The following is a 14,811-nucleotide window of genomic DNA, read 5'->3' on the forward strand; positions in this document are numbered from 1 at the left end:
GGCAGTGCCATGGATGGACGTATGTATGGACTGACAGATAGATGTACAGAACAAGAAGGAGAGAGAGAGAGAATGAGGGAGAAAGAGAGAAGAATTACATTGAGTGCAATTTAAATGATATTCGGCTGATGCATAAATTTGACCCAAAGACAGATTGGATAAAACCTTGGTTCAGTTATGTAATCCTGTTTTTATATATGCTGAGCATGGATTAGGCTCAACATGTTTTGGTTGTCTGCTGCGTACACTTTTATGCTTTCCTATGTCAAAATAAACAAAACAACATATGTATTGTGTATGTGTGTGTATGTGTGTGTGTGTGTGTGTGTGTGCATGTATGTATGCACATACGCATGTGTGTGTGTGTGTATGTATATACACCCTGTCCATTCAATGGAAAATATCAGAAAAAGGTAGAACATCCTGTGTAGTGAAGGCATCAAAAAGAATTGTATGATGTTCACTGAAAACATGCTTAAAAGCAGACACATGTTCACACACACACACGCACACACACACACACACACACAACACACACAACACACACACACACACCCACACACACACACACACACACACACACACACACACTCCTTCTGAAGCAGAAAGAAAACAAAATCACGCTCCTTATCTCAGTACATTTTCTTTATTTCAGGTTGACAGAGAATGCAATTGTCAACATCAATAAGCTGGATTATAATAGAAAGCACAATACTTTGTCTTAATGGACTGAAAAGGTGTCTCTGTCTCTTGGTTAAAAGCATAAGATTTTTATAGGTCTTTGTGATGTTCAGTAAATGACAAGAGCATGTGTCGATGTGCAGACATGAAAACAATAATCTCTTAAAGAAGCAGTTGATGCAACCATCCATCTACACATACACACACGTGCATAGATTTACACATATACACATGTATACAAAAGTCCATGAATTGAAGCAAATTTTTCAACTCATATATATATATATATACACAGGCAAACATGTAGAAATAGATGTTATATACTTACATCTGCACACTTTTTCACTTCTTCGAAAACTGTATGCAACGAAGTTACTTCATAATCTAAGATATTCATGGAAACTTGAGCCAAGTTGTTTTCCTGAAGATACCATCCAATTCCTTGCAGCTTCTTCAGGCTATGAGGCTGAAAATATGTTGGGAAAACATGATAGCATCATAGATATATAAATATTTATTTATATAATTTAATGTACACTGTATAAAAATAAGAGCATTGCTAGTTTCATGCTTTGGAGACATGTGTTTCGGCAGGTTTTTATGTCTCCAAGCAATCTCAGGTCCTAAGCACATGGTTTGTTCTATTCGAAAATCAGGACACTGATACATGAGGATTCATAAGAAAAAATGAGAAGGTTGTTGTTTTTATTTATATGTATACACACACACACACACACACACACACACACACACACACACACACACACACATACATACATACACACACACACATACATACACACACACACACACACACACATGATATATATATATTGGGTCATCCCATAAATAATGCAGTTTTTTTATGTCTTTTATTTTTCTCCTCCTCATCCTCCTCTTCCTCCTCCTCCTCATCCCCACAACAACAACACTAACAAAAAAACTTTTATATGGTTGCTAGAAATAGCAGTCAAATCTCCCTCAAATCCCACCTTATTCTCTTAAATTTTGAAAACATAAAATAATATTATCCTAGATACCCCACCACAGGTACATAGTTGATCATACATTTACTTGATCTGGATTGACCTGGGGTTAAACAACATGAATATCATCCCCATCACCATTTGTAAACTGAATCTTTTTTTATTGCGGAACTTTTTACAAGTTGACTGCATGGGAAATAAAAGAGTGTTACCCTGTCTTTCCGTCCTTGTTCTCTAACCATCAGAGCAATCCTATGTGCTTGTTCCTTTGTACTAATCAGGTTGACATTGAATGCAATTAGATACTTGCGTGCCCCAGTCACAGTGGCACCCCATCGTTCTACAAATGCTGCTGGACCATAATCTGGTTTCCATTCTGGATCTTTCAACTGAAAAAAAAAAAAGAAAACAGAAATCATATCAATCAAGGTCATTAATAACTATGTAAAGCTGACTTCACAGAGAAAATTATGCGATTTTCTCTGTGTTTGAGTTTTTTCCATTTAGGAAACATGAGATCAAATTAATTGCATTGACATAATAGGGATTGAACCCTCAGTTTGCAGATTTTATCATTTACAGGTTTCGACTCTATCCTGAAACACTTCATTTTACTTCAAAGATTAGTAAAACTCTTTCACAAATTGGGAAGCAGCAAATCTAGATTTGATGACATTTATGTGTTTCTACATATAAGACTTCTTTGACTAAATCTCAATTTAAGATTTTAAAAAAAAAAGTTTCATTTTTTTCCCTTTCCTCTCAGTTCTTCTGTCATCATTCCGTTGATGAACATCACTAATTCCCATTGAAACGATTGGTTGTTACAGTTACAAATATTAAGACACATGTAAAGGAAGCTTTTTATTCTTTGACTGGTTTCAGTCATAGGACTGCAACCATGCTGGAGCACTGCTTTAATTATTTTCTATCAGTTTTGTTGCTGCTTTATGATTTGAAATTGGTCTATGATTGAGTTTGCAGAAACTGATCTTTTCTGAGTGTACCCTACAATAGTTGGCTGGTCCAGTACCATCAATCGTCAGGTGTTTAAATCCCATTAAAAAAAAAAATCTTTTAGACAACTTGGTGTGATTCAATTGAAGGCTACAAAAGAACAACTTTAAAATAGAAACAGTGTTTACCTTGGCCTGGAGGCCTTCATATTCTCCTGCCCTAATATTTGCCAGTAATGTCCGGTCAGGCTTCTTGGCAGAAGCACCATAAAGATAAACTGAAAGGTGTAAAACATAATTTTTTTCAATTATAAAGAAAATGTAAACTATACATACATACATACATACATACATACACACACACATACATACATACATACATACATGCATGCATACATACATACATACATACATGCATGCATACATACATACATACATACGTACATACACATGTACATACATACATACATACGTACATACATATGTACATACATACATACATACATACATATGTACATACATACATACATACATATGTACATACACATGTACATACATACATACACATGTACATACATACACATGTACATACATACATACATACGTACATACACATGTACATACATACATACGTACATACACATGTACATACATACACACACACATACATACATACATGCATGCATACATACATACATACGTACATACACATGTACATACATACATACATACGTACATACATATGTACATACATACATACATACATACATATGTACATACATACATACATACATATGTACATACACATGTACATACATACATACATACATACATACACATGTACATTCATACATACGTACACACACATGTACATACATACATACACACACACATACATACATACATACATACATACATGCATGCATACATACATACATACATACGTACGTACATACATATGTACATACATACAAATGTACATACATACGTTCATACACACAAATACATACATACATACAATTGTACATACATACGTACATACACACACACATACATACATACATACATACATACATACATACATACATATGTACATACAAAGATGTACAAAAAAGCTGAAGAATTTAATATAAGAAATATGAGCAATTAAATATTATGAGGAACGAACAGGAAATGGATAAAATGTCCAAGTGGCTGGAATTTCAAAGAATTCGTATGGGAAGTAAAAATAGTTCATTCAAAGAAAAGTAAGGAATAAAATGTGGAAAGTCTCTTTGAATGAATGCGAATAAGATTTTACAGTTCTATATTTAAGAGATGAGGAATTATGTACAATGTTTACATTTGATGGCTATTTGTCCTCATCTTGTTTGTAATTAACAACTGGAGGGTATATCAGCCGAAACATTGTGTTAACAACAAACAAGATGAGGAAAAATATCCATCAAATGTAAATAATGTAAATTATGAAAACGATTTCATTTGCATTAGTGTGTGTGTGTGTGTGTGTGTGTGTGTGTGTGTGTGTGTGTGTGTGTGTGTGTGTGTGCATGTGTGTGTGTGTGTGTGTGTGCATGTGTGTGTGACATTAAATACAAACAGAGAGAGAGAGAATGGAACAGGAGCTGTTGAGAGAATGTGTGCCATGGATTCAATTAGACCAGTTGAAATTCCTTAATTGCCAGGTAACCTCTTTTGCAATTTATTGTTGTTCCACTGAGGAAAGATGTTCCAGGTTTCAATTCAAATACGTTGCACCTAAAGACCATTTAAGTTGTGATTGGTGGAAAATAACCAATGAGACACCAAGAAAAAAATTCAGTCAGTGACTAGTTGAATATGTGACTGTCATTTTGATCATCTCCAAATAAGAAAACTCTTGGTTGAAGTGATGACAACATGACAATTAATTTGATAGAACAGTGAGATGATTGTGGCTGATGTCCGTAATAGTAACTGCCAAATCAATGCACACACACACACGTGTGTGTGTGTGTGCATAGTAGAGTAAGAAATAGTAAGTCCAAATGACTGAAACAAGTAAAAAAATAAAAGAATATATATATATATATATATATATATATATATATATATATATACACATAGATATTTTACTGAGGAAGGCTGGTTTATGGGGTTACCTTGGGTTTCTTGTTCATAAAGGGTTTAACTTTATGGCATATTGTCAGACCCCAAGACCTGTTGGCCTAAGACCTCTTTAAAATATTTCAAAGAGGATATTTTAAAAAGGTCTTAGGCCAACAGATCTTGGGGTCTGACGATATGACATGAACAGAAAACCCAGGGTAACCCCATATATATATATATATATATATATATTGATAGAAATGGCGAGATAACTAAAGAATGAAAGAGACCTCGATATTATGTAAATAGAGGAATTTATTTGTAAATATGATATGTGACAATTATTCGGTAGCCATGAAAAAACTCTGAGTTTCGGATGTCAGGGTGGAAACCCACGCCAGCATCTCTTCAGTTATTGGGCCATCGAAAAAATGCTATGAAAATGTTCATTAAAACAAAGGGAAGTTACTGAGTGATTGACCGTTATTAAGACAAAAGAGCTATTAGAATGACTACTAAGTAAGGGGAGGGAGTAAAGGTAAGGGAGTAAAAATATTCATAGTAATCGCGTAAGCGTGCATGTCCATACATACACATGAGTGCCATCACACCCAAGTACATGCGCCTATATGTATATACTCATCCACCCTCACTTGAAACAAAAAATGTGCTCACCTACACATTCGCCAAAAAATATATACATACTCGCATACACGCTCGCACACACACACACACGGGCACAGAAAAGGTTCATACACACATCTATATATGCACATTCATAAGAAAAAACAGGGCTAAAAGCAAAAAATGGAAAAATATGTAAAAAAGTTTTAAAATAAGCAATAAGAGTAAAACATGTCTATATACACACATACTCACATGCATGCACACACACACGTCTATATAAGCACATACCTGCACAGGTGCACACATCCACATGCACATGCAAAAAATTCCATATGCACATCTATATACACACAGAAAAAATACAGGGTGGAAGGTAGAATACAGAAAAATTAGTTAAAAAAAAAATTATATGAGCAATAAATCCTTAGATCTAAATAAGAATATTTATAAACCTTATAGGAAGCCCAATGATAGACTTAGTTATATTAATGTGGGTTCCTGCCATCCCCCCATGGTGTTTAAAAATTTAGTTAAAAACATTAGCAAAAGAATTTCTAACCTCTCCTCTGATTGGGACATTTTTAATAGCGTTGCCCCAGTATATAATAAGGCTCTAAAAAATAGTGGATTTAGCAAGGAAATAACCTATACACCTGCCACCAGTTCAATAATAAAGAAGAGGAAACATAGGAATAGGAAAACTATCTGGTTCACACACCCCTACTCACCCGAGGTGACCTTTAATATAGGCAAGCATTTCTTAGCACTGATAGATAGACATTTTCCAGTCAACCATAGTTTCAGCTCAACTACTAACCAGTAATTTAATAATTACTGGTATCCTAATATACTAATATATTTTATATGTAAAGCATAATATGTTATACATGTATGTATATTCTTGTAATTGTCATTTTAGTAAATAAATAAATAAATTGATATAATATAATGTCTAAAAATTGATGAACCACCTATTGATCCCCTCCATTTTCTTATTGCTCTATAATTTATTGGTAAAATATCTCTTTACCCTCACCTATTTAGGACACTCGGTAATGTAATAGCAATTTAGGACACTCGGTAGTTAATTGTGTATTAATAATTGGGTTTTCTACCAGCAGTATATTGGATAGATATTATCCCTTAGTTGGTTGGATTCACAACCTCTAACTTTCTTGGAAATATATATATATGTATATATCCAAAAACGAGCTTAAAAGGATATATTATCTTGGCAGTTACCATGTTTTCTCTAAATTCACTTTCAGATGCTGGCTAACCCCAATGGTCCTTTTGTAGCACCCATACCTCCCAAAAAACACTTTATTCGTTCAGTTTGTTGATTCCTTCAGTTTCACTTTGAAATGGCAGAGAGGAACTGCACTGAACATGACACCAGTCTGCATATCCTACAGTGTGCAATCAATGCAGTTGAAATGCATGTAGGTCCAGAAAAGAATGCTGTAAATAAAATTATGGATGTAAAAAATCTCCATCCTCCTTATCATTATTAATACTATATATGTCGGCTGTAGGGTGTGATTTGAGGGAATGAAGCTACTGTTTCTAGTGGGTGATATCACTTAAAAAAGGTAACTGTGTAATGTAGTATAGCTCTGCATGGTTGATCCCTCAGTAACTCAACTGGTGACTCAATGCTGTTTGTTTGTTAAGGAGGGGGGTATTCTGGATATCCTGAAGGACGAGCTAAGCAGAATGACTAGCCATGGCCACATGTCAACTGCTGCATTAATATATACAAACTGCTACATAGCACTTACAACACTACAATACATCAAAAAGTGACAGGCATTAATATTCCATCGATCTCCTGGACAACATTAGCAGTAACAATGCCAATGACACTTGCAAAAGTTAAGTACAATTTAAAAACAGATGCAAAAGGAAATAAATGAATTAATAAAAAAAATAAGCAATAAACAAATATAGAAAGAAAGAAAAACAAATTTTAATTACTTGGTATTTCTAATTTCATTAATTACCTGGTATATTTAATTCCTTTGATAATTTATCAGCAAATTCTTCTGAGCATTTGACACAGTCGTCCATGGTGGCACCACGTACAGGAATGAATGGACACACATCCAGAGAGCCAATTCTTGGATGTTCTCCTTCAAAATGAATAAAATTAATAACAAGTGTAATCTTGCCTTGGCAATTGGAGATAACTTTTTCATCATAAAACTCTGCTAATTATATTCATCACTAATTAGATTCCTCATTTACCTAAATGGTATTCCATCTGTGAGTCTTTCCTACTTTTCTCATGTTTTACAATCAGGACTCAGTTAACTATTTTTAGGATTGTTTAACAGAATTTTAATGGGAAATTTTGCTGCTATTTCATACAAGTTGGGCAGCCTATTTTCCTTACTAGCTGTAATAATGTGTGCTTGAATAAATTTTATATTCTGTCAAATACAATTAGAAGACTTTGAAAAAAAAAGAAAACAAAAAAGCACAAGTCAGAGATTGCAAAAATTAAATCAGTAGAAATGAAAAACCAGATGGTAAATTAATGGTAAATTCTTGGGGAGCAGAGTTCAAGAATCTTACTTTAATTGCAAGGAAAAAATGGACTCCTTCATATTCATTTCTAATGTTTTAGGAATGATACAAATTGTACATTTCCTCATTTTCTGCTCTTCTAAAAATCTTAAGTTCCATCACTATTTGGTAAAGAGAAAATATTGCAGTTATTTTGTCTGCAGGAACTTTAAGATCATACCCAGCTCTGTTCCCACTGAGAACATACCAGTTCTTCATAACAATGTTGGTAGAAGTAATTATATTAACATAAAATTAATATAATTTATGCCCTCTCTGTCTTCTCACTTTCTCTCTCTCTCTTTCTGCCTCTTTCTCTTCCTTCACTGACACCACCCCTTACTTCCACTCCATTTCAACCCATTTCTTATCACTCACATTCAATTCTTTTATCCCTCATTCTCATCAGTGATAAAAAAAACTCAGTACTCTTAGACACACCTGCACACATAAGTCTGTCTCCAGTTTATTTCTCCATAGGGAATTAAGATGGCATTGCTTTCAATACTGACCAGTTCTATACTACACACATACACACACACACACACACAACACACACACACACACACACACACACACACACAAACCACACACGCACACACGCATTTGTAATAACCTACATGTTTTCACACACCACTAAACTGAAGAATAAAACAATCACATCATTGAAATTGCAAAGTTATGAAATAATGCATAATTGAAGACAATGTGAATAAATAAGCATCACATATCATAGAATAATCCAAATGCTAAAGGATTAAGATGCTAAAGGATTAAGATTAAGCAATATAGTCGAGTCAACTGACCAAATTTAGTCTCAAGATGAAATTAAAATAAAAAGCTAGAAATGAATGTTTTAAGTGCAGGTATAACTGAGTGGTTAAGAATTTATTTTGCTGCCTTATGCTTCTGTTGGCATGGGTTGGATGCTTTAACAGGAGCTGACTATCCAGAGAGCTGCACCAGCCTCCAGCTCCATCAAATCTTATGAATAAGATGAAAATGACCTATTGCCTCTAAAGTGTCCAAAATTTGATAAAATTATCCACAGAAGGGATGTAAAGAATTTTTTTTTTAATAACTCATTCTTGAATTACCCCCTTTCTCAATTGGTATACTAAACATTGTGTACAAAAGTTATAAAAATTCAGCATAACCCTATACATACCTCACCAAAATATTACCATGCCCCACATTGGGAATCAAAGAAATAGAGTGATCCTGTAACAGTTCCTTACCATGTTGTTGACTCAGATCAATAAGTTTGAAGGCTTCTCTGGATGCTCTAAGGGCACCTTCCACTACTGCTTCTGGGGAACCAACAAATGTGTAGACAGTTCTGTTTGCTGATGGACCATTGTCAACGTCAAGCAAAGAACAGCCATTAGTCTCAGCTATAGCATTGGAAATGGCATCAATGATCTGGTAAGGAAATTAGTAAAAGAACAACTCATGACATAACAAGCTATTGCAAAGAGAAAGATCTGAGAGAAAGAAAAGGATAAATATATATATGTATGTCTAACACATGCCAGCATGGAAAATGGATATGAAATGATGTATGTATGTATGTGTGTATGTATGTACGCATGTATGTATGTGTGTATGTATGTGTATGTGTGTATGTGTGTTGTATGCATGCGTGCATGTATGAATTTACTGTTCACTTGTTTGTAGACGAGCAAGGAAGTATTCAATCCAGCAAGTGATGAATATCATTTAACAAATACAGGAGTTATACATGAGCTACTTCAAGTTTCATGTTAAGACAGTGCAGTAATCACAGACATTCTTCTGCAATTGTTCAGATTCAGATAACATGGCTACTTCATGAGGGAATCTAAAACAGAGGGAGAAGACAACATTAAAGAAAAGGGAGCAAGGGTTAGGGTTATTTTCCTTTAACCCATTAAATGAAGAATAATGGTAAATTTGAATGTTTACATCTAAAAAAAAGGAAAAAAAATTCTTCCTGCCAGAGTGTTGTTGAATGGAGGAGAAAGTTAAAGTGTGTTAAACTGTATCTAGTCTGGTGAGGGTGGAATTTCCACAAGTTTTTACTTTTGAAATAAGTACCTCGTTGCTCGAGTTGCTAGAAAGAGCAACCAAATCTTCCTGACAAAAGGAAAAATGAAATTTCTGTCTTCAAGGAAAAAAAAAAAATAATAATGCAAGTTTATAAGTTTATATTATTTTATACAGGAATCCCAATATTTGGAATATGGATACTTGCTATCTTTTATTCTTTCAACTTTTCTTTAACTTTAGCTGCTTCAATTAATTAAAAAATCTGTCGGTTAGACTGAAAAGATCCCCGGGGCCAGTCAATTAGATTGACCTCAGTATACAACTGGTGTGACTAATATTGTTTCAATTATTTTGGTAAGTATGGTAGATAACTTCTGACATATTTCAGTCTTATTATGATGCTATTGGCATAACAGATTTCATTGTAGTTGTAGCTGTGATGATGGGAGAGTCATAATAAAAGACAATACGTTTGCTATTCTTGTCGGACTGGAGATTAAGAAAACTGGAAACATATTTCTTAGAAATTATCTCATTTAATAAAGTTTATCCCTGTTAGCATAAAATACTGTGGCAAAGGATTATGAGAATGAAATCAAGTTGAAATACAAAAATAAAAAGTCAGAATGTTCACAGTTAAAACACAAACTACACATGTATCAAGATTCAAAGAATCATCACACCTGACTCTATAAAGACAGGGGAAGACCTATGGGGTCTGCGAGAGACATTTATGGGCAGGTGGAATGGTTTATTCATTGAGTTAGGGATTTTTTACTTGTATGTGGGAGTTTAATAAAACATTGCTGACATCATCACTAACATCACTGTCATCATCAATAAACTCTTCATCATCATTGTTGTCATCATCATCATCATCATCATCATCATTAGTGATGACATCACCATTGTTGACAGTGTTGCCATTGTCATCAGAATCATGATCATGTTGGAATAATCTTGTTATTTATGATAAACATATCAATAAAATATATATATGTATAAAAAAACAACACAAAGACCCCTTCATTGGAAGTAATTAAAGGGAACAAATGAAATACTCACTTTTTGATCAGAACCTTCAGAAAAGTTTGGAACACATTCAATTATTTTTTCATTGGCAAACATTTTTCTGTAGAACCCTGTAGAAAGAGATTTGTTTCTGTTCCTTTCTTTGGTGCTGATAACAATGAGACAAAAGAGAATTAATTTACTGAATAAAATTTTCTAATGATTGACAAACCAAACTGAGTTTAATAATTGACCAATGAAATTGAATTAAGAAAGTTGATTATCAACTTCTTTATCAACTGGTGCATGCTACCTTACAAAATCTTTTACAAATTGATTAACAAAAAAGAAGAAAAGGAAAGAAAGAAAAAAAGGAAAGGAAAAGAAGATATGCAAAGACATTTGTAAATGACAAACAGCTGTGACATATGAAGATAAAGAGTCACCTTTTGTATCTTATCAGAGAAGGTTGATGTTAATGCAGTCATAGTCAGGCACATACACACAGGCACGCACACGCACACACACACACACACACACTTCTTGATTTTTTTCTTTTTCTTTTTTAGTCTTTATTCAAAAACGGTTACACCTGCTCAGGCAAATGGCCAACACACAACAATACCACATGTACAACAATACAATGATACAATAATATAATAATTAAAAAAACTGGAAAACTGTAATTTTAGAGTAAAAATTGTTGCATTCTGATTGTGCTACATTGTATTCTTAAAATTCTTGAGGTGCTTACATTCCACAGACAAGGATTGAAGGTGGGCACTTTAGCATCAAAAAAAGTAGCCACTGGCCTATTCACCATATGCAAAGTAGGCATAGCTGTGTGGTAAGAAGCTTGCTTCCCAACCACATGGTTCTGGGTTCATGTCCTACTGTGTGGCACCTTGGGCAAGTGTCTTCTACTATAGTTCAGTGCTGACCAAAGCTTTGTGGAGTGGATTTGGTAGATGGAAACCAAAAGAAGCTTGTCATACATGTGTGTGTGTGGGTGTGGGTGTGTTTTGTGTCTTTTGCCCCCCCCTCTCTCCACCACTTGAAAACCGGTGTTGGTGTGTTTATAACCCTGAAACCTAGCAGTTCTGCAAAAGGGGCCAATAGAGAAAGTCCCAGGCTTAAAAAATAAGTACTGAGGGCAATTCATTTGATCAAAATTCTTCAAGGCAGTGCTCCAGCATGGCCACAATCTAATGACTGAAACAAAAGATAATAGATCCAAGAAACAAGCAGAATTTGGTGCCAAACAGTTTTGGAACTTTTCTTTGACAGAAGACCATGGAACCTTTTATAAACATAACAAGCCCAAGTAAAGCTGAATATGGCTAAGAATAATCAGTGGACACAAGAAGCTGACCAGGGACACATTCCAATGTAATCTTTGTAGTTTTTCAAGACAACCTCTTGAAATAAAGTTAGTGTGATCTTGACTGGTGGTGAAGTGAGGAAAAAATCAAAGTGAAGAAAATCTAAGTTTTTTGTATATTTGTAGGAACACAGCTTCATTAGCCAGTAAAACAACAACTGACAAAGCATAAATAGGTGAGGTGAAGCTATTTTGCCTGCAGGAGTAACTTGGCAGGTAAATCTGAGGTCAGTTGTGAACCAAAACAACATCATTATTTTGTGTGGTGTAGTTGGTAGCACTCAATCCTTTTTCTCGTAGAGGCTGTATCCAACTGGATAACCAAAATAGCCACCATCTTAAATAGTCCTATTCACACGAAAACATGCAAAATTATTAGTGAAACAATGATATACCATTTATTGCAGAATGACTATTAAGAGTTAAATCTGAATTATCAGTCTAACCTCATCTCAAATATTTCATCCATTTTCGTAAGAGAAAATAATTTTATATTTGAATTTATAACTCTTGCTTTACACCAGCCATATTGTCTTGGAAAGTTCAAGACAAATAGAGCACAATATCTTGTCAAAGACTATCAGATATTTTCATAGATGAAACTATTTCATTAAGGATGTCAATGCTTCTCGTTATATAACAAGATAGCTAATTTATTGTATAATATAAATTTAATATTTATAATGGTAGAAATTGATAATGTTTTGGGTTTAAATAACAGCCACAAAATTTAGATTATAAATCTTGAAAGAGACTGCTGTCTCCAAGATATGTCCTGTTTATCAACTTCTGTATAAAGTGTTGATAATGTGACTGACAATGAAGAGCAAATTAGACAATAGTTTTGGTTTACACTGAAAACATTCTGTTATATGGTTTATTATTGCTTTTTTTCAGATTTTACTTGTTTCAGTCATTAGACTATGGCCATGCTGGGGCATCACCTTAAAGAAGTTTTAGCTAAAAGAACTCCTCCAAAAACTTAATATTTTTTTTAGCCTGGTACTTATTCTGTTGGTTTCTTTTGCCAAACTGCCAAGTTACAGGGACATAAATACACCAACACCAGTTGTCAAGCAGTGTGTGTGGCAGGGAGCAAACACAGGCACAAAGACTCTCACACACACACATTTATATATATATATATATATATATATAATATATATATATATATGACAGGCTTCTTTCAGTTTCCATTTACCAAATCTACTGACAAGGCTTTGGTTGACACAAGGCTACAGTATAAGACACTTGCCCAAGGTGCCACCTAATAAGATTGAACCTGAGACCCAGTTGACAATGGCTTTTATCTTTTTTCTCTTGATCTGTAGCAGGAAACTCCTTTTAGTTGTAAGGGTGAAGTGTAAGTGCACACTTGGGGCCACAACTGGGCTGAAAACAATAATGAAGCCTTACTTTGACAGTAATGTTACATTATGTTACAAATAGGTAACAGATATGTTACAGATATGTAACCTGATTTCCTTCTTGTTGCTATAGATGCACATCTGGCTGAATGGTTAAGGAATTTGTTTTGCAATGACAGGTTTTCGAAATTGATTCCACTGGTATCTTGTGCAAAGCAAGTAAAAGTTGGTGACAAGAAAGTTATATGACCATAGAATACTGATAGTGGATATCTACTGCTGATGATGTGCAAACATTGCAGAAATCACATGTTCAGCAGTTCCACCACGGGTGTTGGACATTTTTGTGCTTTTTAGTATTATATGAATATATGAGAAGCTTTCTCATGACAAATACTCCAGAACTGAGGCATTCTTACAATATGTCCACATTAAGTAGGATATATATATATATATGTATGTATAAAAAATGTATGTATATATATATATATATATATATATATATATATGTATGTATAAAAAATAAAAAAGAGTGAAAATCTACTTAAGTCGTTATATTAGAAAAATGTTATAAAATTTTGTGTATAGTAACATAGTTTTTGGAGAAATAACCGGTTTCATATTTTCTTTTTAAATTTCTCAAATTTCTTTACCTACATTGTGTCAAAGACATGACATGATGTAGGTAAACAAATTTGAGAAATTTGAAAAGAAAATAGGAAACCGGTTATTTCTCCAAAGACTATGTTACTATACACAAAATTTTATAACATTTTTCTAATATGACGACTTAAATATATTCTTTAACCTTATAACACAAGCCTTCTGTAGTTTTTTCACTATTTTTTTATTTTTTATACATCCAACCACGTGCTTTCACACATCAACTCTCTCACCTATATATATATATGTATATATATATACATACATATATATATATATATATATATATAATATATATATATATATATATATATACATACATACACACAAACACATATATGTATGCATGCACCGCCTCGACTGGCTTCTGTGCCGGTGGCACGTAAAAAGCACCATCCGAACGTGGTCGATGCCAGCGCCGCCTTGACTGGCTTCTGTGCCGGTGGCACGTTAAA

At 33.9% G+C, this 14,811-nt stretch overlaps 1 protein-coding gene across 2 annotated transcripts in view; it reads right to left on the bottom strand.

Moving 5' to 3' along the window:
• LOC115216718 (formimidoyltransferase-cyclodeaminase-like) overlaps nucleotides 1-14,811 on the bottom strand; it is a 46,090-nt gene that overhangs the window by 12,342 nt on the left and 18,937 nt on the right. For both annotated transcript variants that reach the window (XM_036506485.1, XM_029786256.2), the window contains exons 2-7: nucleotides 11,000-11,114; nucleotides 9,145-9,328; nucleotides 7,342-7,470; nucleotides 2,813-2,901; nucleotides 1,880-2,056; nucleotides 1,010-1,147 (exon numbers count right to left, since the gene is read on the bottom strand). In XM_036506485.1, the coding sequence (XP_036362378.1) occupies nucleotides 1,010-1,147; nucleotides 1,880-2,056; nucleotides 2,813-2,901; nucleotides 7,342-7,470; nucleotides 9,145-9,328; nucleotides 11,000-11,114 (832 nt within the window). The remainder of the gene's footprint in view (nucleotides 1-1,009; nucleotides 1,148-1,879; nucleotides 2,057-2,812; nucleotides 2,902-7,341; nucleotides 7,471-9,144; nucleotides 9,329-10,999; nucleotides 11,115-14,811) is intronic.

Source organism: Octopus sinensis, linkage group LG10 (genome assembly GCF_006345805.1).
Source record: "Octopus sinensis linkage group LG10, ASM634580v1, whole genome shotgun sequence".
Lineage (NCBI taxonomy): Eukaryota > Metazoa > Mollusca > Cephalopoda > Octopoda > Octopodidae > Octopus > Octopus sinensis.